The 27,027-nt window shown below is 46.0% G+C and overlaps 1 protein-coding gene across 1 annotated transcript in view; it reads right to left on the bottom strand.

Annotated features, from left to right (window-relative positions):
- Positions 1 to 22,472, bottom strand: part of LOC119173009 (phospholipid-transporting ATPase ABCA3) — a 94,394-nt gene extending 71,922 nt beyond the window's left edge. Inside the window, exon 1 of the mRNA XM_075893877.1 lies at positions 22,000 to 22,472. Coding sequence (XP_075749992.1) covers positions 22,000 to 22,434 — 435 coding nt within the window. The 5' untranslated portion in view covers positions 22,435 to 22,472. The remainder of the gene's footprint in view (positions 1 to 21,999) is intronic.
- Positions 22,473 to 27,027: the final 4,555 nt, after the last annotated feature.

The following is a 27,027-nucleotide window of genomic DNA, read 5'->3' as shown; positions in this document are numbered from 1 at the left end:
AGGAAGACAGTTAGGAAGTAGTAAAGAATAAAAATGTGAATTCAGCTTCTGCCGTTGTCCAACGTTTGAGCAGTGTCTTTCATGACTATGCACCATTGGCAGAAAGAAAACTCATTTAGTTATGTCAATGCAAAGCATAAGAACTTTGAAGGTCATTCAGAAAGTGAGGACCATTTGGTTCCAAGCAGGTAAATATTAATGAGCAAAAGTTTTTATTGCTGGGCTTAGTTTAGCAGAAACCTACTTCACTTTTCTACAGAGTCACTGCTAACTTCTTCGCGCTTCTTATACCGTCGCAGTAGTTTTTTTAGTCAATCTGAATAAAAGATCGCCGCTTGGTAACCTGTTGCGAACGGTGATCTCGAATTTCTCACTGTCTTGAAATAGTACCCCGACCCACTGTTTCTTGTGCAAGAAGAGCAAATAATGACACAGTGCTGGCACAGGAGAGGATGGAAAGCAATTAGTGTTCCCTACCAAAATATTTGATCTTCCTATTGGTTCTGATTGTGGTGCAAGGATTCATGTTGTCATGTAGGAGGCCAATTCCGGATGAGGATTTGTTTTATTTCTTTTTATTCAACGCGATGTGCTGCTCGCCAATGCGTTGTCAAATATCATAATGTGGCTCAGGCTAATCCTACTGACACTGCACTTTTCAAGAGCATGCGTTGTGAGAAAGACAATGGTCTGCAAAGTACCAAGTACTGTGCAAGGGGGTCCAGTGTAAATATCGTTGTCTGACTCAATGAGCCAAGAGAAAGTTGCAGGATTTCAGCGGGTTTAATTTTAATAAAAAGATGGCTATCACTGTTTTTTTTTGTCATGTGTTGTTTCCCTCTGTGAGAGACAATGTTCCTTGTTCACATATATACTGCTGCATTCAAGATTGTCAATAAACAATGTAAGCTTACTTGCTTGGCGTGTGTTTTGCCAGTTGAGACCTTCAAGTCACCTGGCTGCATAGCGGAAAATTTGTAACATTACGGTGCCGTGTGTGCGAATACCACCCCGCAATGGCAGCGAATATACGCCCGAAAACCTGCGGGCGCGCACCATGACCCCCACCCCCCCCGCACCTGCTACTAAAGTGTACACTATGCTGTGTTATGCCTGCAAGTCCACAGCGAACGGCCATGCCTCAGAAAAAGGCAATCTGTGTCAAGGCCAGTCCGCCTGACGCGATCAACAACTCAACGGCGCCTCTCTGGCGTGCACGTGCAGTGAGTCAGCCTCGGCAAGCGACCCGTCGAGTAAACAACTGGCGTCTTCATGTCTGGGGGTCTGACGCATTGCGCGGCGACTCCATTGGAGGAGTCTGCCCTGACGACCAGCGGCGCTTCTGATTGGACATTTTGGTTGGACCCGGTGCAAATAAAAGAAGCCCTGCGGCGCGTCGCAATCGGCGGTACTAGGTGAAAGCTGACATGTGTGTCAGAGCGGACCCATTTGAGAGAAGACCTATGTGTTAGAGAGAAGAGCTCGGCTCTTCGAGTCTCTGTCGGCCCCAGTGCCGAATTTGTAATGCCTCTGTATATATGCTGTACATAAACCTTGTTTAACTCACCGTCGTCTCGTCCGCTCGTCTTATCAGCTCTGCGCAGAAGCAGTCGCGAGCTGAGAAACATACGCTACCAAACGGCTGGTGACCTTCCCGGCGGAGTTGGAAGCAGTGGCGCCTTCGGGACCGTGTTGGCGTCACCGTCTTTCACAACAGTGGTTGGCAGCTGCGGGGTCGGCCGGCGTCAGCGACATCGATGCGGTGAGTGCCTGATGTTTTCCCCTCAGTTCACCAGACTACTCTAGCTCAGGTTGTAGTAGTTTAGAGAAGGGCTGTGTGAAGCATTGAAGTGAGCTTTGATAGTTTCAAGCCAAGTCGAAGCGCTTTGAAACCAAAGTTAATCCGGAGGGGGTAAACACGGAAGTGTGAAAAATTGCTTGCGCGTCTTGCTAGTAGGCTTATAGTGGGTACGGCAAGTAGATCCTTAACAGGGGCAAACAGCAAGAGGCTAGTGTGAACGATGGAGAACCTTGAAGTGAAGGAACCTATCGAAATTTGTGAGGAACTCGGCATTACTTTGGGCCGTGCGAAACGAAAGCAAGCGATCCTTGAGATCATGAAGGATGAGGGAGTGTCGGCTGAGGAAGTCGATGAGGCCTGGGTGGATATCAAAGCACGCCGCGAGGAGGCTGAAAGGCGAGAAGCTCGTGAAGAAGCTGAAAGGCGCGAAGCTTGCGAAGAAGCTGAAAGGCGCGAAGCTCGCGAAGAAGCTGAAAGGCGCGAAGCTCGCGAACGTGAAGAAGCTGAAAGGCGCGAAGTTCGCGAACGTGAAGAAGCTGAAAGGCGCGAACGTCGCGAGAGCGAGGAGGCCGAGAGACAGGAGCGCCTCGAGTTGAAACGAATAGAATTGGCAATCCTACAGTGTTCGCAGGCGCCTAGCGTAGCTTCTCCGACGATTCAGGTCAGCGGTTTTAGAATTCGGGACCAACTGCCACCGTTCGTAGTAGGCGAGGTCATGGCGAAGTATCTCGTCAAGTTTGAACACGTCTGTGAGCGAAACGCTTTGGAGCGGTCTCTTTGGGCGCAGAACCTGTTAGCTCTTCTTCCCGGCGAAGTGTCCGACGCGATAACTTGCTTGTCGAGGGAAGCGTTTGAGAGCTATGACGAGGTTAAGGAAGTGCTCTTGAGACGTTATAAGTTGTCACCCGAGGCTGTCAGGCAAAGGTTCCGGTATGCTGAAAAGGGGAATGAGTCACACGTTGACTTCGCGTTTCGTCTTAAGGCCGATTTAATTGAATGGCTCAAGGGCGAAGGTGTTTATGACGACCGCGATAGAGTGGTGGAATGCGTTGCATTGGAGCGATTCTACCGCTGCATCGAGGATAATGTCAGGCTTTGGCTGCAGGACACACTTGGTGAAGTACAGCTAAACAAGGCAGCTGAGTTAGCTGAGGAGTATTATACTCGCCGAAAGTTGCACAGCAGGGCAGTGCGCGTTGAAAAGGATGAGAGAAAAGAGGGCTTTCAAAGAAACCTGATCAACGGAGACCCGTTCCGCACCGTAATTTCAAGAAGGACCCGTGTCTTACGAAGGACAGTGTAGGGGAAGGGCAAACAGAAGCGGAGAAATCGAGTGAGGTTTCTACCACACAGGCATTTGAATCGGAAAACAAACGGAAGCCGCTAATCTGCTACAACTGCAAAAAGGAAGGACACATCGCGAGAAACTGTCAGGAAAAGTTTGCCTTCGCAACAATCCGAGAATCAGAAAAAAACATGCGGTTGTTGAAGCCGTATCTCCAAGAAATTAGGGTGAATGAGAAAACGTGCCGAGCACTTAGAGACTCAGCGGCAACCATGGACGTTGTCCATCCTTCATTGGTGTCTTCTCCGGATGACTTTACAGGAGAATGCGCGTGGATCAGGCAAGTCGCCGAGGAGCAGAGTGTTCGCTTACCAATCGCCACGATTGTCATTGAAGGCCCGTTCGGTAAGCTTCGCACCGAAGCGGCTGTGTCTACCGGGCTAAATGATCGTTTTCCTTATCTTTTCTCCAACAACTCAGGGCAGCTTCTCAAACAGCAGGGCAAATCGTTCTTCCCCAACTTAGCGTGCATGGCCCTCACGCGATCGCAAGCGCGGAAGCTATCGCGGCAGCTTGATCTGGTTCAATGCAGTGAACTCTCAAGTGACCTTGTCGGCGGGTCGACGGAACCCCTGAAAGGAAATTTTACGCATGAGTCACGTGAGCGGTCACGCGAGCGGCCCGTCGCGGAAGCGGCCGGCGAGGTATGCGTAGGGGGAGACGACATGGCGCCATTGAGTCAGAGCGAGAGGGTTGCAACGCTCTCGCCTGTAGCGGAAAGTTGGAGCGAGCTGCCGAGAGTTGATCGAGAGACGCTCATTCGAGAGCAGCGTGAGGATCTCCCGATTGAAGCGCTAGTGGAAAGCCACAAAAACGTGGCACAAGTGCTGTCGAAGGAGCACTACGAGAAATCGGTGAAGAAGCGCGCTTTTGAAGTTGATAATCAGGTAATGCTGCTGCAGCCGTCCAAAAGGAACAAGCTTGAGATTCATTGGGAAGGGCCCGCCAAAGTGATATCGAAGCTTCCCGATATGAATTATGAAGTGAAATTAGGAAGGCGGCGGAACAAAATTTATCACAGTAACTTTAAAGCAGTCGTAAATTTACTTTTAAGTGCTTCAGAGGAAGAGAGAGCGGAAGTTTTGAGTACTAGTGAGGTAATCGAAGAGGGATCAAAAGTAATCTGGGAGCAGATAAACCTAGAGCCTAGGTTAAGTGAAGCCCGGAAGGATGACCCGAGAAGGATTGTTTCCGAGTTTGGAGACGTGTTTTCGGACCGCCCCGGAAACACGAGGGTGATCGAACACGATATCGAGCTAAGCGGTGAGGAGTCAATCCGTAGCAAGCCGTATCGTTGTTCCCCTGTGCAACGTCGCAAGTGTGAGCTGCTCTTGGTGCCGCATAGGTATCGTCGCCTAAAAGTGGCCGGTTACTGAGGTGGAGCATGTTGCTCCACAGCGCAACTTTGACGTTCGCTATCAAAAAAAAGGGGAAAGCTAAACGCTAATGCAGGTGCATTGAGCAGTGCGTTCTAGCTAGTACCTTCTCAACCTTTCGGTTTCTCGCTGGCGATTCGGGGCAAAATTTTGACCTCATCACGACCTGGGCTGAGCGCTCTCGTTCAGAGTGATCTCAAGGGGCCAACTTCATGTGGTATTCTAATTCGTTGCGTTGTTGTAAGTGTGAAAAATTCAAGTTCTTACTTTAAGAGTCTTGTGTCCCACATGTGCCTCTTGATGTAGAGAGAACAAAATTCCGATAGACACGTAGATAGGTATATGTTGTTCTATACTTTGTCTGGTGTTCTGTTGGGTGACCGAGGGCACTTGCTTGTGTCGTGTGTTGTCTGTTGTCGAACCGTTCTTAGCAAGTTGCAGAACCATCGACAAGTGCTGAAACCGAAGATGGTCAGAAGAGACGAGCGAAGTTGGCCAGCAAGTTGTGGCGACAAGCCAGTGGAGCTGGGATCTGTCGTCAAGAATGGGATGTGTTCCCGGAACAGAGTCTGGAGCTGCATTCTCCCCTTGGCCCTGGAGGCGAACCTGGAGGGACCTGGCGAACGAGCGCGCCTGTCATCCGAGCCCCGTGGAAGCAGCTCGTCTTTTCGGCGCATTGTCTGGCGGCGGGGGTGCTGTTATGCCTGCAAGTCCACAGCGAACGGCCGTGCCTCAGAAAAGGGCAATCTGTGTCAAGGCCAGTCCGCCTGACGCGATCAACAACTCAACGGCGCCTCTCTGGCGTGCACGTGCAGTGAGTCAGCCTTGGCAAGCGACCCGTCGAGTAAACAACTGGCGTCTTCATGTCTGGGGGTCTGACGCATTGCGCGGTGACCCCATTGGAGGAGTCTGCCCTGACGACCAGCGGCGCTTCTGATTGGACATTTTGGTTGGATCCGGTGCAAATAAAAGAAGCCCTGCGGCGCGTCGCGATCGGCGGTCCTAGGTGAAAGCTGACATGTGTGTCAGCGCGGACCCGTTTGAGAGCAGACCTATGTGTTAGAGAGGAGAGCTCGGCTCTTCGAGTCTCTGTCGGCCCCAGTGCCGAATTTGTAATGCCTCTGTATATATGCTGTACATAAACCTTGTTTAACTCAACGTCGTCTCGTCCGCTCGTCTTATCAGCTCTGCGCAGCAGTCGCGAGCTGAGAAACATACGCTACCAAACGGCTGGTGACCTTCCCGGCGGAGTTGGAAGCAGTGGCGCCTTCGGGACCGTGTTGGCGTCGCCGTCTTTCACAACAGCTGCCACTCACGGAGAAAGGAGAGATAGAAGAGGGCATGCCCAGCCGGAACGCTACGTGAAAAGTGTGGCAGAAATGACGCCATGGCGGCCATATTTACTGGGTACAATGACGGCGTTGTTATGGTTACGTGTTGCGCAGTGGCAGTGGAGCTGGTCTAGCAGCGAGCGGCCACGGCTGACGGCGGCATGTGTGCCTCCCCAGGTCTCGTGCTGAGCCGTGGCGAACAATATCCGTGCTCTGCGCCGCGTTATTGGTTACGCAATGTTCTCATGGCAGTTAGTGAACTCTTAGCAACGTTTACAAATCCTTTTGGCCTTCACGGGGTTTCAACAGTGCGTAGAACGAGTGCATATCCATGTGTCGTGCGGGGGAGGACGCGGATGAGGCAAATCGTGATCAGCAAAATATCGTTGGGCACCATGACGGAACAGAACAACGACGAACGCCTTGCAGGTCAGTGACGGTTGGGCAGTGCTCCTGCTTGCGACAACGGATGACGCTGTTGAGCCCAGCAAGACGCAATGAGGACCATGTGCACATACGTAGTTTCGTGTTGTGTGTGTACAGTAACATCTTGCATGTGCGTATTAAAGCACCTTTTCTGTTCGGCTTCGTATACTCTCCCCCAGCATTGCATGTAATGTCAACGTAACAGCAACCGCGTTCAAGTGTCACTTGCACCGTGCTCAGTCACCATGGTCGCAGAATGCTGGCGCTGGTTAGTTTCACGCGAAACACGAACACATTGGCTGGACGCTGCGTCGGCCACGTGGCGGAATGCAACCGTAGAAGGCTTCTCTTGTACTTGCTACGTTGTCGGTGAGCTGTTACTCGCTATTAATACTCGGACGAAATGATTTCTCCGAAGGTGTCACGCTGTCCCAGAGTGTTAAGCCCCTTTCCATTAGTTTCGGATCGTCACGACACGTGCGCTGCGCAGCTCACGTGTTTTCCGAGCCTGAGAGCGTCGTGCCTCCTGCTTTACATTCAGACGTAAACAAGAGAGGAGAATTCGCCCAGTCAATATGGCCGACTTCTGGCTTCATCGCGGCTTCACAACCAGTGACGTCAGGGCCTCTCCTACCTTTCCTTCCTCCGTGTTATAGTGGCTAGAAGAGAGGTGCCAGCATCAGCGCGCCGGAGAGCGCGCGAGAATTTATCCGGATGCCACGGCGCTGCGGTAATTTTCGATATGCCCCTCCTCGCACGTATCAGTTGTTTTTCATTGCAAATATTTCATGCTACCCTACCCTGCGGATTGTAACAAAGTCTACCTGTCACAATTCTGGCGGCGCGCTGCAAAGCGTGTATTGGCACTGAAAACTAGTGTTTTCAATTCACTTTGTAGTACTTACTTACAGCGCAACACCAGAAAAAATACACGACAGGGAAGGAGCAAAAGAAAAAGAAAAGACGGCTCTGTTTTTTCTTTCTCTTTTGCTCCTTTTCTGTCCTGTATTTTTTCTGGTGTTGCGCTGAAAGTAAGTTCACGATGAATCCTAACCAACTGGCCCAACTTACCGTCTGCCTTTGTAGTATATCAGCTACGAAGCTTAGAAGATAGAGAATCAAGTGACTTGCCGTGAGCTTGACGCTAAAACAAAGTTTGTGCAGTTTTCAAATTTGATGCCGCAGTGCTCTCCGTGAAGTCTTAATGTACGTAAAGGTATCGACAACCATTACTTTTATGACTCGTGCAATCAAGGTCTAATTTTACCAGAAAAACATTCATTTTCTCGAAAGCGAAAAAAAGCATGAAAATAAACACAACATATGCATTAGGGTGAAGAGAACTGCAAGTGATATGAAACTCAGCTAAAACAAGTGAATGGGGCTACTAAAGAGAACAGTAAATATACGATGATACAGTGGGTATACATACACACTTGACATTGAGATTTCATTGGCAAACATAGATACAGTCACAAACCAGTTCACACACACAAAAAAAGTTTTCTGCAGATGTGAACACAGCCAGACAGTGATATCACAGTTGTTAATGGGGGATTTATAACAATGTGACCAAGACTGTAAAATCTCAAGAAACTAGAGAGCGTGAGTAATGCACAATAACATAAAATAAAAACTTTTTCGCTGAGTTATTACTGTGACAGGTAAGTGAGACGTCTCAACTTCAAGAACTTCCTTTTTCCTCTCTTCTTTTTTATTGGACGCATTTTCTCCAGCAAGAGAAAATGCATTATGGTGATTGTAAAGTATCTAATTATCTGATTTGTCCCTTCCAGGTTGTGGTGTTCACAGCCGACCATATTTAACCTCTTCACAGACAGGCAAGAGATAAGGTCTGTTATGCTGTCACTTTTCAACTTGTTGAAACTGAAGCATAGGTGAGTGCACCTTCCACAGCTTTCACCAGGTCTGCTAAGGACTCGGACGGGTGAGGAAAGCATGATTCTGCCGGAAGCAAGCTGGAATTCTGAGTGAAGCACCAACCTGCTACATTCGTTGCACTTCGTCTTTGTCACCATCTTCCGGGCCACATAGCCACTGATGTAATAAGTGAACCGGTAGTCACTTTTGCGTCCAATGAGATCAGTGTAGTCAGGTAGGGCTTCACAAGCAACAATTATTTCATGAACCTCATTGAGGAGCCCCACATCTAGCAGCTCATCCAGCTTATTCTGCAATTTTATTGAATTATTGTGGATGCCTGGACATAGAAGGCGGCTCGGAACTCCAGAAGGTATGTTTCCACTGGGGGTGACTGTGCCAAACTGTAAAAACTGAGGTAAGTCAAAGAGATCGAAAATTGTGTCGGCGAAGGGTGATCATTCGAGCCAGACATTTGCTTAAGAATTCCGAAAAGATTTCAAGTGCGTCTTGGCAGTGGCGAGACGTCATCAAGTGGGTATAGCCGAAGGTTTTCGTGACATAGTGCCGGATGGAAAAGGTGCTGGCTAGAGTGACGCGGAGTCCTTCGACAGTTGATACACTCAGCAACTCAACCTCCTACGTACAGTTTTTTCCCAAGTTGCTACGAACCCGTTGATAGCTTGCTTGTAGCTACGGACGATGAATCTTTCGTCGAAATGAGCTTCGCACACAACACAGTTCTTTTCCGGTGGTTTGTCAGTGCGAGGAATCGTACGCTCACAGGCATTGCTCTGTTCATTGTCGGCGGGAGCAGAGAACAGAAACGCTTTCTTCCCTTGTTTGCAGGCCGAAGCATATCCCGTATTGCATCCAGGTGCAAAGCAGTGTCTTTGCTGTTTACTCATCACTGTTGCATGGTCACATTGACACGTATTGATCCCACACAAGTCCAAATAGGCAAAGCGCAGACGTTGCGACTTGCGAGCACACGAGCAAGCGACTAAATGTGCCGCGCTAGCGGCTGGCAAGCGCTCTCGACCGATCACGGTGGCGGCTTGCGCGCCGCTCCGTGGCAAGATGAAATACCAGCACGCCTTCTTTCAAGGCGTGGCCGGGACGATGCCGACACCTCTTCACAGAACACCTGCCAGACCTCTCCTTCTAGCCACCTCCGTGAGCCACCTTATCTGTGCTGCCACCTAAGCAGCCACAATATTGCTTTACCGCAATGATGACGATAGGGCTACCAGCGCCTTCTCTAGGTCGGATAAGTTATTTCAGAATGCCACCGCTACCCTTGTCTTCGTTGCGCTGTCAAAGGTACAGTTTCCCTTCTCTAAGTGGCAGTGTATAGGTGTTCTGTGGACGCACCTCCATCAACGTTGAAGCGGCAAGCTATTTCTATCTACCACTGGTGATATCCATCTCAGAGAGCAGTCATGTTTTCAACATTACCAGTGAGATGGCGCAATAAGCGCACGTCACCAGATCGTCACGATGCGGCGACGCGCGCTCTTGCGTTGATCTCTCACGCGTACCTTGCCCCGCGGAAGTTTAGGCGGTTTGTAGACGCCTACGCGTGCGTACGCTTATATCGCGGTGGGTACAATTGTATGCCTTGAGTGTTCACCGGAACGTTTCTCTTGTAGTTTCCAGGTGAACAAAGGTGACTACATTAGGCACAATCTCCGTATGGGAAAAGGATGCGCTTTTCAGACAAAGCGAAGTCACAACTTAGACAAATATTTGTGCTCATCTGCACCTGTGAGTACGTTTCGTGCATCAGGTGTGCGTGAGAAGCGCGGGGAACCTTTCATTCGCTTGCTGTTCTTGGCGAGACGTTTAAATTTTTTATTATCACATTCATTGCTTCCCCTTGGCAGCACAGCTGTGATTTTGTGAAAAAAAATGGTGAAACATTAATCTGCCCCAATTCATTGATACCAACATCAAGCTTTTGGCCAATGATTGCATCGTTCAGAAAGACATTGAATTGCCTCGAAATCATATTGTGCTCAACAGTGCGCTGGAATCAGATTGATTGATTGGTTGAGATGTGGGGTATAACGTCACAAAACCACTATATGATTATGAGAGACGCCATAGTGGAGGGCTCCGGAAATTTCGACCACCTGCCTTCTCTGGAAATCTAAGCAGTTACTTTTAAAGACACGGAAAGATCCTGCCTACGGGCTACGTGCCAGGCTCATGTCCATTTCTGCTTGATTTCGACTATGATATCTTTAACCCCGGTTTGTTTCTTGATCCACTCAGGTCTCATCTTGTCCCTTAGGGTTACATTTATCATTTCCTTTATATCACTCGCTATGTTGCCCTCAATTTAAACAGAACCCTCTTTTAAGGCTTCAGTTTCTGCCCGTAGTTAACTACCGGCATGATGCAGCTGGTATACCTTAATCTTGAGCGATAGTGGCCGTCTACCAGTTATGGTTTGAGAATGCTTGCGGAACGTTCTATAGCTCATTCTGATTAGATCTCCTAGTTACTTCACTCTCGTAGTTCAGCTCCGCGGTAAATACCTGTCCTAACTAGACGTACTATTTTACAACTTCAAGTGCACTGCTACCTATCCTGAAGCGCTGTTCTCTTTCGAGCTTCTGGTACATTACTTTTGTTTTCTGCAGAATAATTTTAAGACCTACCTTTCTGCTCTCCTTGTTTATTTCTGTAATCAGGAAATGCATGTCCCCTGCCTTACCTAACAAAGTAATTATATCGGTGAAGCGCATGTAATTAACATACTGCCCACTAATTCTTATTCTTACTCTTCCCATTCCACGTTTCTGAAAACCTCCTGTACAAGAAGGAAAATCTGGGGTAGTTGGTGATAGTTAATTTTCGATAACTCGCAGCGCAGTGTGCGTGGCACTGCGCGCTGTCCTCCAAAAAAGCTGCACACATTCTCTGAAAGAAAGTTTTCAGAGCCAGTTAGAAAAACTGCAGATGGCCGGATACCCGCAAATGGAAATTGTGAGAGCCTGTCATAGCCAGGTCAAGTGGGTTAAGGCTGCTAATAAGGCAAAAAATACAACAGAGCAAGAGCGAAAGGAAAAGTGGCTGGTGGTCGCACCGTATGTACATAAGTTTTCGCACTGTCTGAAGAATGCAGGAAGCCGATATTGGCTGGGCGTGGTCTTATCCGCCTCAATAAAGTTGCCAATGTTTGCTCCCGTTTGCATAGGAAACTATCGAGTGTTGGTAAGGCTTGCGGTTCATATAAAAAACACAAAGATAGATACATAAGATGCTAGTCAGGTGTTGTGTAAAGGTTGCCGTTGTTATGTGGGTGCGTATATATCGGTCAAATTGGGCGATGTGTAAATATTAGATTGAGGGATCATTTGGGATCGCTGAGGGCTACGGGCGGTTTGCACTTGACATCGCACTGCAGGGAATGTGGTTTTGAGCTCACGGTGAGGGAAGCAGATATTTTGTTCCGCCATAAGCATCAAAACACAAGGGAGATAATGGAAGCCTTCTTCATCGACAGAGAAGGTGAAGGGTGCATAGGCGATCCGTCTGTGGCCCTTAGCGAAAAGGAACTGCAATTTCTAAAGTGACAACTATCTTAGGATGCTTCACAAGTCTGTTTTTTGTTAGTATAGCATGTTGCGTAGGTAGGTTTTTTTATTTTTTTTGTCGTCATGCGTGTATGCTATACGTGTCCTGAAAAAGTGCTATCACGTGCATGACTCTGCTGCACATGCGTAGTTTCTGTGTCGAAGCGGGCTAAACTGTGCATGAATTCGTGCCTTTTCTTTAATAAATCTTTAGTTGAGAGTGAGCACTTGTGTTGTCCTAAACTTCGTCTGCGTCCTTCTTGCGCTGTGAGTCATCGAAGATGAACCTCCTGTAAGCACGCGATAAGGATGCATCCACACGACGGAGCAAATCTGTCTTTTCCGCGGCGGATGGCGCATTGCGTGGGCCTGCATCACTAATTTGTGTCATCCGGGCCGTGTCCACGTACCCCGATGCCGGAAATTGCCAAGCTCTTTTTCGTATTCGAATTCGTGCGATATAAAACACACAAGATCTAACCGACGATGCCATTATAGGTATAGCAACAAGCACTGCTTTTGAATATTTTTGTTTTTTCTTTTGTTTGGTTCAGTAAATTCAGCCGACAATGTTACAAAACTTCGCTGGCGTTTTCCAACACTTCTACAAGCGAGGCTCTCCAAGTTCACGTGTAGGTTGCACTAAACAGTGTCATATGCAACACATAAGGAGCAATGTTTCGAGTAAAGTTGCACAGACGTGCAACGCTTGCCGAAAGAAATGTACTGTGGCGTGACTAGCAGCTTTGTTTCCGCTGATGTGGTTCACCGCTTCACGGTGTTTTGTATTTCTATCCCAGATATCACAAGCATCAGCAACTCAACGTTTTTTTTTTTTTGACACTCGCGTCAGTCTTCAGTATTCTTCGGTGGCACTGAATGGTTACCGTACAGTTCGTGTTGCATACCCAAGTGCTCACTAGCGATGTATTCCTTTTGCGAACAAGATGATTTCTAAGGAAAACAAAGCGCTTAATAATGTAATGCTGATAACACAACAGCCGTTGCAGCTAATCCACACTTTCCTTGGAATTCCATCTTTGGCGTAAACTCTGCGACAAAGACAGAGACATGATTGATATGTGCGGTTTAACGTCCTAAAGCTGCCATACGATTATAAGTAGAGACCGGATTATCGGCATATGCTTATTTTGTTCCTTGCGTTTTCATTTTGCCATTTTCATATATGACCATGAATGAGAGGTTAAGAAGGGCTTTTATGGTGTTTTTACAGTGCCTATAAATGCCTATTTTGGGTGTTCGTGCCTAAATGTCTATAAGTGCCTACAAATGCCTATGTTCCTAATAGATTGCCCATATGAGAGCTATTGAAGCCCCAATTTTGTTTTCAAGCTTATAGTGGGAAACTGTTATTCATGTAAAAAAGGTAACATTGATATTTTGGAACACTATAATTTTCAACGAAGACAAACCTGACATGCTGTGAGTGATTGGAGGAGAAGCATGATGAGCGCAAAAGACGTTATTTCGTTATTTCTGCAGCCCTAAGTGGAAGCACGCCTATGGCCGAAGACGCAGCGACCGCCTTCTACATACAGCTGTCCAGTGCCCCGAAGAAACTGAAAACCGCACTGAAAACCAGGGTGTTGTGGTGGGAAAGGAACAGCAGGTTTTTCTGGGCAGCCGCGGGTCGCTCGAGAACGATTGAAAAACCATGGAGGGCAACTCATGGAATGCCTTGTTGATTCAGTGGAGGCGAAGGTCGCCAAACCATTATACTTTATACAGTGAAGCCTGAGACAGGTGCCGGCATGTTTACAGTGAACGGTGTATTTAGCATACATTCACCGTATGCGTGAATCTGCTTGTTCCGTATGAGATCCCTTGTCATGTCTTTAGGTGACAAACATGAAAAAATACAGAAGAATGGCTAGTTGGCCAAGTTGGCACTGATCCATAAGTGCACTGCACGAAAAACGGTTCTTTTTCTCTCCTTTGTGTTTTCGTCTGTTTTTTATGCAGTACACTTAAGGAAAAAAATGCAGAGCAGGACTTTAAGGTTTGTCCTAGGCTATTACTTAAAAATGACAGCTGTAACATTATGAAAAATGAAGTAGGATGGAAATGACTAACATCGAGTTGCATTAAACTGCGGTTAAAGCTCCTATGTCAAGCTTTTCATGCTAAAACACACATTCTAGAATTAATGTACCTAAACAGTTCTATTTGTGCAATGGCAATTAAGAACTAAGAATGTCGTATCAGTTAAAATTTTTCTATTATTCAATTTTTGTTAGCTTCATGCCAGAATAAAATGGCTCATAAAGAGAACAAAGTGTGTTGTGTATATGAAAGCTTGTTTTTTTACATTGCAACCTATCTGCGTCAGCGCTTTCGGGTGTAAAATGTGGTGTGCATGCGGATTTCGTTTTGTTTGTAATTTACTTTTTAAGCGCCCCTTTTCAGGTGACATAATAAGTTGTAGTTAGACACTAGAAGTTCTTGCGTGCCCAATGAAAGAGTTCTACCACGGCGATCTTTCAAATTGGTTTGCTACGAGCCACCAAAGCATGATACGAAGAAGCCAGCTTGAATCCTTTGCCTCTCGTCCTATGTAGCCATCGCGAAACTCACTCCTTCCTTGTTCTCTTCGGTGTCGGGGCTGGAGAATCGCATGACGCATACGCACCAAGAAAAACATGCGTAAGCAAGGTCACGCGCGCATGACGTGCCCCAGCCTACTCGTGCGCGTACGCCATCGATGTTGTGTCAATTTGGCGCTCTCTGTTGTGTATTACCAGCTTCTGTGGGAGGATCAGTCAGTGCGTGTACTTTAAGAGAGGCTGGCAAGGGTCACGTATTGTGACCGCAATACAGCACGTCACTCCACTGAAAATGCGGTCAGAGACGACGCACCAAACACAAGCTAAGCGTTGTCAGGGTTGGCGAAGGCACGATGCAGGAACGACGAGAAGACGAACGCAGGCGAAATGGAGTAGTAGTAGTAGTCGTAGTCATCGTAGTAGTAGTAGTAGATCGATGTTGTGTCGACTTGGCGCTCTCTGTTGTGTATTACCAGCTTCTGTGGGAGGATCAGTCAGTGCGTGTACTTTAAGAGAGGCTGGCAAGGGTCACGTATTGTGACCGCAATACAGCACGTCACTCCACTGAAAATGCGGTCAGAGACGACGCACCAAACACAAGCTAAGCGTTGTCAGGGTTGGCGAAGGCACGATGCAGGAACGACGAGAAGACGAACGCAGGCGAAATGGAGTAGTAGTAGTAGTAGTCGTAGTCATCGTAGTAGTAGTAGTACATCGATGTTGTGTCGATTTGGCGCTCTCTGTTGTGTATTACCAGCTTCTGTGGGAGGATGAGTCAGTGCGTGTACTTTAAGAGAGGCTGGCAAGGGTCACGTGTTGTGACCGCAATACAGCACGTCGCTCCGCTGAAAATGCGGTCAGAGACGACGCACCAAACACAAGCTAAGCGTTGTCAGGGTTGGCGAAGGCACGATGCAGGAACGACGAGAAGACGAACGCAGGCGAAATGGAGTAGTAGTAGTAGTAGTCGTAGTCATCGTAGTAGTAGTAGTACATCGATGTTGTGTCGATTTGGCGCTCTCTGTTGTGTATTACCAGATTCTGTGGGAGGATCAGTCAGTGCGTGTACTTTAAGAGAGGCTGGCAAGGGTCACGTATTGTGACCGCAATACAGCACGTCGCTCCGCTGAAAATGGAGTCAGAGACGACGCACCAAACACAAGCTAAGCGTTGTCAGGGTTGGCGAAGGCACGATGCAGGAACGACGAGAAGACGAACGCAGGCGAAATGGAGTAGTAGTAGTAGTCGTAGTCATCGTAGTAGTAGTAGTAGATCGATGTTGTGTCGATTTGGCGCTCTCTGTTGTGTATTACCAGCTTCTGTGGGAGGATGAGTCAGTGCGTGTACTTTAAGAGAGGCTGGCAAGGGTCACGTATTGTGACCGCAATACAGCACGTCGCTCTGCTGAAAATGCGGTCAGAGACGACGCACCAAACACAAGCTAAGCGTTGTCAGGGTTGGCGAAGGCACGATGCAGGAACGACGAGAAGACGAACGCAGGCGAAATGGAGTAGTAGTAGTAGTAGTCGTAGTCATCGTAGTAGTAGTAGTACATCGATGTTGTGTCGATTTGGCGCTCTCTGTTGTGTATTACCAGATTCTGTGGGAGGATCAGTCAGTGCGTGTACTTTAAGAGAGGCTGGCAAGGGTCACGTATTGTGACCGCAATACAGCACGTCACTCCGCAGAAAATGGAGTCAGAGATGACGCACCAAACACAAGCTAAGCGTTGTCAGGGTTGGCGAAGTCACGATGCAGGATCGACGAGAAGACGAACGCAGGCGAAATGGAGTAGTAGTAGTAGTCGTAGTCATCGTAGTAGTAGTAGTACTAGTAGAAGTAGTATGTGTGGTTTTGTGTAGAAAAACCACGATATGAACATGAGGGATGCCGTAGTCGAGGTCTTCGCAAATTTTGACCATCTGGTGTTCTTTAACGTGCACTGATTTCGCACTGTACACGTGCATCTACTTTTTCGCTTACATCTAGATGTGACCACCGCGACCACAATTGAATCCGCGGTATTTGGGTCTGCAGTGGAGCACCCGATAGACGAGAGCAGGCCTATCTCGAACCCAGGCGCCTTCGGTGGTGTACCCTCGCTCCCAGAGACGCCAAAATTTGTTTGCAACTGCCAAGGCGCACCTCGTTAGCAAGCAGTGCAGTGGCTCTGGGAGTTTAAAATGGGAAAAAGCGCCTGTTCACACTGCGTCTGCTCTAAAATGTCATCTGGGTACCACAGCACTGTCATCGGATGCGACAACAACTAGCACAAGAGGAAGAGATTGCTGAGAACTGCCTGTGAAGTTCCCAGCCTATTGCGAGAATCGTGCTAGTGCGGTATTTTGCGATGGCACAGATTTCCGTCCACAACGAAAAACGCAGAGCTCCGCCACCTTAGGATATAATCGCAATCAGCAGGAAAAACTACGAGCCTATTGAAGTGTACAAGTAAGTATACATATTGCGATTATTAAAGCACGGCTCCAGCTGTTTAACGTTATAGTAGCGATTTGCGTACTGTGTGCCTGTAGTATGAGGCACAAAACTGTTGCCGTACTTTTCAGCAGGCCGCCATGTCAATATTAGGATATATGTATTACGATTCACGCGTGGATGCACGCACCACGCATGTTTAGTACAACTGCAACGGCCTACTATCGCAATCCGTGAACGGCGCGAAAGCATGACTTTCGACTCGGTAGAACTGCGACATGCCTTGACTGTCACTAGGCAAATGTACACGTGCTTTCGGCCTGCGTCAACGTAGCATTTTAAAATATTCTTCTGGCAGGCAATTTTGGAGTGCGTCTGTGTTCCGAGTGCCTGGCAGGACTGGCAATCGATACACATGGGGTGCAAGGGGTGCATGGGACCAGATTCTAGCGCTACGTTGACGCCCGCTTACAGCACAAATTCTGCCTTGTCACAGCCAAGGCACACCACAGTTCGACTGAGTCAAAAACAAAGCTTCCACCTGTTCGCGTTTCTTTCAATCGCAGTAGTACGTATGCACCTGATGAAGCTGCTTCCGTAGTCGGCACTGCACGTGCTGCAGACATTCCGAACTGTTGAAGAAGGTCGCCTGGAACGCTTCACACGGAATGAGCATAAAGTTCAGCACAGGAACAGCTCTAAACATGCTTACAGCCGGACTGGAATTGTGAAGTTTCGCGTTTGATTTGCAGAGCGTCTGCTCGCCTGGCAGTTGATAGTGTTTCTTCGCCGCGCTTGCAACTGACGGCGCCACGCGCTTTTCGCTATGGCAGCAAGCACTGAGCTCCCTGTGTTATGGTGTGTAGCGACTGGTCCACTAAGCCGGATGCCAAGCGAGGGCCCATAAGTGAAAGCACCTTGAGGATATTAAAAATAAAAATAATAACCAGCTGAGATTACGTTTCCGTGTTTTATTATTTTTCCCAGCTTTCATTCATAACACTGATTTTGAAAGGGCATTGGAAGGACACAGGGAAAAGAAAAAAAACAGACAAAAAGCGCGGTCTTTTTTTTCCCTTTGCCTTTGCGCTTCCTTTTCAAAATAATATGAAGCAGCCAGCCCAAACCAAAGTACTCCCCATTCATGCTACTCAACCGAGCACACAAATTTCACATGCCAAGTAGAGTAATGTTACGTTCAACGCTCTTAATGAAGTATCGTTTAAAATGCAAGATATAATCAGGAGACAGGACATTTTTTGTCTGTTTTTCTAGATATAGCTTGCATTTAACAAAGTTCTGATGAAGAGCGTAAGGCAAGCTACGTCAGCCCACCAATTTCAACGTAAAGGAGCGGCGTTCCTTGCTGTACGTCACTCCCTAGATATTTGGGCGCACGCCCGCGAGAAGGGTAAGGCATTCATTAGAAATTGAGCGTTTTTCCAGGACATTTTTTTTGCAAATATTAACAGGAATGATACGAAGTGGCCAGTGCACGATTACGCTTGTCAGCTTAAAATGTCCAAACTTAGTGAGGGGCCCTTTAAGGTGTTCATCGATGTAGGGAAAAATTAGTCCTACGCGATTGTACCTAGCATCTCTCTTTTCTGGGGTATCTATGGGTGAGTATTTGCTCCTGCGATGCCCTACCAGCCACAACGAAACGATAAAGACACAGGAGAGTGTTAATTGAATGGTGGACATTTGATGCACAATGCTAAACAATAAAACAAAAGACCACATACTGCGAATCACGCGAGAAATGCATGCCTATTTTCAATCATTGGTACCTTTCTGCAGTATTAAACAATATCAATTCTTTGCTTTTTGCCGTAGATACAAGTCACAGATATCGTAGTTTTGGGATATATCAATTTTTGTAGAAGTTTACAGTGCCTATTATTTTGATTTTTAAGGCCTGAAACAGTGTTTTACCTGCCTGTCTCTGGCGCCTAAAACACACTCTTTAGTGCCTAAAAATCCGGCCTTTATTTATGGGAGACGCCATAGTGAAAGGTTCCGGAAATTTTGACCACCTGGTGTTCTTTACCGTGCACCCGAATCTGAGCACATGGGCCTACAGCATTTCCGCCTCCATCAGAATCGCAGCCGCCACCGCCGGGATTCGATCACGTGAGCTGCGGGTCAGCAGCCGAATACCTTAGCCACTAGACCACCGCGGTGAGGCAAAAGACGGAAACATCAAAAAACTACAATATTTTTGCAAGCGATAAATATACGTGTTCTGGAGCTGCGGAAAGCCCGTGCCATCTAGAGCAAAAAGGAAGAAGCAAGCATGCAGAATATGTTTATCCCCTCTGACATTTGGTAGCACTCGCACTACCGCAGATCAACGAATATGTTCGGTCAATAGAGGCCCCCGCTAAGCCTACAGCCCTCAGTAAAGGAGTGTGGAACTTGGACATAGTACTGAATAGTGATAAATACGTTGCCGGCAAAGATTTAGGACACAAGCCTAAAGCCAACGCAGTCGTGAATTTGGGACTAACAGTCCATGCTATGCGCGACGAATAGCTTAATTATTCGAAGCGGGCAGCTCTCGCTTCAGACAGTGCCGCCATGGGCCACTGACGAGGCCCCATACCAAATTTTAGTTAAACCGTGGAAGTTGTTTGGTTTTAGATGAGGAACATTTTCCCACAAAGTTTTTAAAAATTGGTTCATTACTAGCTGAAAAAAAACTTTTTTAAAGCGGCGCGAAATGAACAACAAAGGATGCGACCTCGAACCCTTGCCGCATACGCGTAGCCTTCGCAAGCCGATTTTCTTCCCTACCCTCTCCGGCATCCGACCTAGAGGTCACGTGCGCATGACGTGCCCGAACAAGCCCAACCCCCGTCCACGCCAGCAGAGTTTTTTTTTGTTTTGTTGTCCAGCGTTCTTTGGAGGGCTACTGCCTCTTTCGGCAAGATTGTTTGGACACGCTGGATTGGACGCGGTAGAATAGATGAGCACATTACGTGCGTGAACGCGCAGGAGCGTTCCACGGCTGTCGTATGGTCTATGCATTGGCTGCGGGCACACAAGCACACGTGAAACGCCGGCGCATTAGCCCTTCATCTCGTTGCAATTCACGAGAAAAATATGAAAAAAACGCTCACAGTAATTATTGCGTCTTCTTATTTATCAAAAATTTATTAATCTCTTCGCACAAAAAATACATAAACTCTGAATTTCGTGTTAAATAATTTTCACTATGTCACTTCCCACTGTTGGCTATGTGAGAGCACGGTTGTCTACGCAGAGGATCAACGTTACTGAACTGCCGTGTACGTAGGGCCATGCATACGCGCACGTCATGCCCTAATTTTCTGAGAACGCGCTGGCAGAAGGGAGGGGGAGCAGCGCCCATCCGGAAATTTGACCCATTTCCGCGACGCCTACCATTGCGAATTCCGGCAAATGCGATCGTCAACGGCTCATCTAAGCATTGCGCTTGTCAGCTCAAAATTGCCAAACCTGGTGAGTGGCCCTGTATATGCGAAGCATTTCTTAGTGAACTTCGGCGAATTTCACTGCATCTATCTATCTATCTATCTATCTATCTATCTATCTATCTATCTATCTATCTATCTATCTATCTATCTATCTATCTATCTATCTATCTATCTATCTATCTATCTATCTATCTATCTATCTATCTATCTATCTATCTATCTATCTATCTATCTATCTATCTATCTATCTATCTATCTATCTATCTATCTATCTATCTATCTATCTATCTATCTATCTATCTATCTATCTATCTATCTATCTATCTATCTATCTATCTATCTATCTATCTATCTATCTATCTATCTATCTATCTATCTATCTATCTATCTATCTATCTATCTATCTATCTATCTATCTATCTATCTATCTATCTATCTATCTATCTATCTATCTATCTATCTATCTATCTATCTATCTAGCCAACCGCCATCTACTTTCAGCTCTCCTGGCCGTTTCAATATTAGTATTTATACCAAAATTTGTATGGCATATTATGATTGCATGACGACCATAAGTGACTAGTCTTAACATGAAAGTCATGAGACGTTTGTCATGAATGTCATGATTTACATGTCATGGTGTTGCTGCTCTTGCAGTGGTTTCGTTCACATGACATATTGCAAAACTGGCATGGTATGACATGACTGTATGGTGAACATAAGTGAGAGGCCCTAACATAGAAATAGTGACATGCATGTCATATAAGTAATGACTATACGCCACGTTCACGGTGCTCTTACAGTCGCTTCGCTAGCCTCAGATATACCAAATTTCTTTTACGTGAGGTGAATGAATGACGAAGGTGTACGACTGGTGCAAGCACGATGATCCTGCCATGCGTAACATGTAAAAACATGTCTGCATAGCATGCTCATAATTCCCCCACGGCCGTTTAGCTAGCTTTACATATACCTAATTTGGTATTACGTGAAGCGAATAGACGACTAAAGTGAATTCCATGTCCAATCATGATAATCATGACATGCGTGTCATCTGACACACGACAACATGCTACGCTCATAGTACGCTCTTGGCAGTTTCGCTAGCTTAACGTATTTAAAATTTGGTGTTCCGTGACGTGAATGGATGTTAAAATTATATGACTGCTGCAAATATGATAGTCATGACATGCGTTTTATGAAAGAACAAGGCTACATGCCACTCTCACGATGCACTGGCGGCTGTTCTGCTACATTCACATATACCAAACTCCGCATTGCGCTGACCTGAATGGACGGCGAACACAAATGCTAGGCACAAGCATATTCCTGTTTTAAGTGAAGTCATGTACGGTATAATTTTTTTGCCGTGTTGGTGTTGGAATTGAAACCGTTAGTAGTGCCGCCATTACGTGACTGTAAACAGCATACTTTCATGTTTTTTAGATACTACCCAACGTGTTGCGCGTTAATGACAGCCTTCTCGGCCCTTACCTAGCCCCAGAGCATTGTGTCCTGATGCGCCGTAATCGTCAGCTCGGTCTTTCTGCGTGTCTTTTCCCTTCATACCGCACCATTTACTTGAGTTGAAAGTTGTTCTCTAAAATCATGCACTTCGCATTCGGGTCACGGTTGACCGACTTTCTATAGGCAGGGTAATGATATAGCTACAATTTGAAAGTATCAAACACTCTCCGCCCACCACTACTTTTGATTTAGTTCCTTCAAGCCTTAACAAAAATTTTGATCAAATAAGTAAATATGTAAACATGTAAATAAAACAACAGAATACATCACCTTCCGTGGTTCTTCAGATAGCGCAACATCTCTCATGAAGGCTTCACCATATGTCATTGGTGTAAGAGCTGTCAGCATTCGGAACGTTGTCGTCTTTCCGGCACCGTTGACGCCGAGCAGTCCGAAGCACTCAGCTGGTCGTAAGGCGAGAGAGAGTTCCTTAACAGCCTGTAGCGTGTCGTAGCTTTTGTGCAGCCTCCGTGCTATCAGCGCATGTTCCGCAAACTCTTTATTCGAGTGAAGGCACATTCTCTCAACGGCCTTCCATTCAGCTGCCACGTCTTCGTCTTCAGGGATCACTTCTGTTCCCAGTGGCAGTGCATTACCCGAAGCACGACTTTTTGATGTGCGGTACAGCAGATAGAGAAAAATGAGGACGCCGTAGGAGATCATAAACAACAAATCATAAAAGATTCCTTCTCCAGAAGCTGACATGATTTCAGGGTCGTGCCATGGTTCGCTTGTTTTGTTATGGACTACTGCAAAGACAAAAGCGAAAAAGAAAGCCACTGATATTGAGTGTTTTTAAAAGACATTTAATTTGTAGGCGAAGGAAACTCATGTCTTTAAGCTATGTTTCAGATTTCTCAATTCTGAGAAGCACATTTGGGCACGCTTATTTAACGGTACTGCTTTACCTGAAGTAAAAAAAAAACCGTGAGAGGTTGATAAACTTCATTGCATTGACAAAGAAGCTTTTTTGGAAAGTATTTGTGCACTTGTCGCTCCACCGTTCTTTGAAGTTATCCAAATATTTTTTTCGTATCCACAGAAGTTGCCTTAGGGGTGCGATAAGGTGACTTTAATAAACAGTGCGAGCACCTTCTGCCTGCCTTATTCCTATCGAGTGCCAACATAAATGAAAAAAAAACTTAATCACATGGTGCATTACCTGATGATCAGAAACGAGCAAATGTCATTGTTCCTAGTTTCAAGAATGGTGGCAAGTCAAGTGCTTGCAACTATCAGCTTGTTTTGTTAACGTGTGTGTCCTCTAAAACTCTATAGCAAGTTACATAGTACTCAAATTTAGTAAACCATTTTTAGACCTTTTTTTGAGTTCGATAAAGCGTGGCTTTTGGAAAGGATTCTCCAGCGACACGTAACTCATAGAATTTACAATGACGCCGCATTGAATTCCGGTAACCAAATTGATTGCGTTTTTCAAGATCTAAGCAAGACTTTCGTCACTCTTACACACTCGCTCATTTCGCTGAACTTATCTCGTCTCCATATATCTTCAAACACACTGGCATGTCCACAAGCACCTATTTCATGCCGGAAACAACAAACCATCCTCGATAACGCGTTGTTTCCGGAGGGCCAGAAGGCTCCGTCCTGTGGCTGCTTCTCGTTTTTATTTATATGAATGATCGTGTTGAGTGGGTGGCCGGTCAATTCAGGTTGCAAGCGGATAACTCGTGCATATATCGTAATGGTAAGTGAACACAAGACTGCGAACAACTGCGGAAAGAGCTCGACTCGGTAATATCATGCTGCAGTGCGCGGAAAATGAAGCTTAATGTGTAAGAATGCAGTGTCATTAGGATAACTAAATAAAGGAGCCTCTTCTTACAGATTACTGCATGGAAAAGATACCACTATTCATTGGAATTAAATATCAGTATCTTTGCGCTGTCATCACTAGCGCACTGTCATTAGATGATCGTATTCGCAGGGTATAATTTGAAGCCAGTCTTGTGCTGAAATCTCTGCGACACAATTTCAGAACTGCCCCCTCCATTAATAAACAAGTTTGTTACGAGTAAAATGTACGCCCGACTTAATAATTCACTTGCACTGCCTGGGATGCGGCTGCACAAGTAAATATTGATGCGGTGTAGTGCACCCAGAAACGTGCCGCCTGGTTTGGACGGGTGATTAAACCTTCGTTGGAAAATCAAGCAAAATCATTAGTGCACTTGGATGGCTGTTACTGTAATTAGGACGTAAATATATCACGCTATGTCTTTTCTACAACCTTATAAATGATGAAACCAGGAATGACAAAAAAAAAAAAACATCAAACCACCAACATACATTTCATCATGACAGGACCAACACTTAAAAGTACGCGAATATACAAGGTGTTTCGAGGGATGTGTCTAATATTCTTTAAAAATCTGGAAAAGGTGCTAAGTGCTCGCTGTCCTCGCAATCGCTTTTTCTATAGTGGCAGGTATGTGTAGAGGATTGAAGATATTCTTCGGAGCGGTAATTAGAAAAGATAAAATTAATTTTGTAATTAGCGGAGTTCAGCAGTCAAGTTAAATGGGAGAATAGAAGTCCTTCATGCGAAAAACTGATTGCCGTTTCGAGATTTAGGAAAAACGACCTCTAGTGATAACAGCGAATCAATGAAGTTCTCCCCAAGTCTGCGGTGAAACCAAAACGCGAGAAAGCGCAACCTCAATGAGGGAGCGTTGTTACATTAACCATCAACCGACATCTCGCAATTACAGCACGCATGACGCACTTACGTTATCGAACGGGGAACCACGCAGTAACCGCTGTTCTGAATCATGACATCATTGTAGTCGTCTGCTTGTTGCGCTCTTTGTTCCGTTGGTTCCGATTTCGCGCAGAATTAAGAATTTTTTCAATTAGTAGTTATTACTAGAGTTCACTTTTCAGAAATCTCAAAGCGGCAATGCTTTTTCGCATGCAGGACTTTGATTCTAATTACTGACGTAACTGCCGCACTCTACTGATCAAAAAGTAAACTTTTTTAACTTTTCTTATCACAGTTCCAATTTATGTTTTCAACCTTCTTAAGACTCTTGTCACTACATAAAAACCAAATGTGAAGACAATGAGTGAATAGCATCCTTTCTGATTTTTAAACAATATTGCACACATTTCTAGGAGCACCCTGTATGTGGAGAACAACAACTTATGACTGGTGCAAACATGATAATCTTGACACGCGTGTCATGTAAGAACATGACAACATACCAGGCTGATAGAGTGCTCGCGACCGTTTTACTAGCTCAACATGTACGAAAATTGGTGTCAAGTGACGTGATTAGAAGACGAAGGTAAACGACACACTCAAACATGTTAATAATGACACGAAAGTCATGCACGGCATAATGTACCTCCACCTCGTAAAGTTGTGATGATTCTAAATTGACATATCACCATTATTAATTCGTGCTTCGGATATCATTGTTTCCCACTGTTCGTGGTATCTGCCATTTTAACGATTTATTTATTTATACAATATTGCCAGTAAACTCATCATCGTTAATGCAAGAATAACAATGCAGAGCCCGTTGAATTTATTGCAATCGAATGAGACAATATGAGGGTAAAAAAAACCATAATTACGAAGAAGAGTAACGCAGTCAGCCCATCGATACTATGTTTGAGCTATAAAGGGGCCAAGTAGAATCACTTTATAACAAGAACCATGTACCCCAGAATAAATAGCCCGTAAAGTGGATCCAAGGAATAAAGCTCACTGACCAGTCACTTGTATAGGGAACAATAACTGATGAAAAATATTGAGACGTTCACATGGTGCATACCTTTATTGACAGCCAGTTCCGATAAACCGGCTGCTTCCAATGAAATGGCTTCGGGAAGGGAGAAGCCATTCACGACTTTGTTCATCATTCAGGTTATAAACGTGTGTTGAGTTTTATGCAGGTAGGTAATGACCTGTCCAATTTCATGTATGGCTGGAAGTCTGATTTATTATGACAGTTGGCGATGTATCATTGATTGTAAACCTTCATTGAGTAAATATGGGAACTAAGGGTGCAGCGACTAGGGTGAGTCTCAAGTTCAGGGCTTAAAGGCAGTGCCGTTGAGCTGCCCTCAGCCCGATATAGAAGAATCGGGATCTTCAAGTCCTCTCGAGCGAATAAGGCCGCCAACTGGTGCCTTGGTGAGGTCACTATAAACAGGGAGTTTATGTTTGCTGGCCTAGACATACATTCTTACATAATACGGGGAATAATTGGCCACCCCCAACACTGTGGTTATTGACCAGATTATGTCGTTGACCACATACCATACCACTGTCCCATGCAAGTGTAGATCTTTTTTCTCGATTGACCATTATTTTCGAGCCTTTTTTCTTCCGAAATGTGAATATGAAGACGCACATATTTGTCGTTTGCGGCGCTGGTGTTCCAGAATGTCGCACGGATCTCCTATTTTTTTTATTCAAGCCATTATCTACTCCATCGCTTGTTCACGAGTTGGTGTGCTTGGTTTGACGGAGGATTGGTTTGCTAGTTCCTCTCTGAGGAAAAGTAAGGATATTCCTACAACACGCTTAAGCATGATTGAGGACACTGGTTTTGTCCCACCCAACTCCTTTCTCTCCCTGCCAGCACAGCAAGGAAGTACAAGCTACAGCATCTTACGTTCAGCAAAAAAGATGACGACGTATATTTTACGAGTGTGGAAATTTCCAGTTTCCTAAAAAATATTAGTTTTCTGAACATCGAAATATTTAGTCCATTCGCGTTCGACCACCTGAAGTACATAATACTCGCGCAATATTAGCATTCTGACTTCTCAGTGAACACCAAAAGGCAAATAAACATCTGTGTATTCCTTGAAAACGAGCAGCAAGCGGTGGGTTACTTGCATTTCTAGACTGAGCATTTCTGAATAAAAGATCACTGAATGTTTACATGCTGGCAACTAAGGGCGCATTTCTCTAGCCACAGAGCTCTGTTTGTTGGAGTGCGTTTTTTTTTATTGACTTCACCCTGAACGAGAACTGCAAATTTAAACAAGGACAAGAGGAGAAGTGGTACGAGTGACCACTTGGAAATAATGCTGCAAGCCTAATGACATTCTTTAGGATCATTCGCTTGTGTGCCCGAAGAAGAGGAGGAAGTGCTGTCTCCACCCAGTCTCTAGGCTTAACGACAGCCGGGCTAGAGAAAAGGCACACACACACGCTCGAGTGCGCGCTAGCCGCTCCTCTAGCCCTGTCGTGGCTTAGTCTATCATGTCGGAACTCTGCAGCCTCGTCAATCTGGTGCTTCTTCTGTGAAGCAACATATG

The sequence above is a fragment of the Rhipicephalus microplus genome, chromosome 4 (genome assembly GCF_043290135.1).
Source record: "Rhipicephalus microplus isolate Deutch F79 chromosome 4, USDA_Rmic, whole genome shotgun sequence".
In the NCBI taxonomy this organism is placed as follows: domain Eukaryota; kingdom Metazoa; phylum Arthropoda; class Arachnida; order Ixodida; family Ixodidae; genus Rhipicephalus; species Rhipicephalus microplus.
This window is presented reverse-complemented; position numbering and strand designations above follow the sequence as displayed.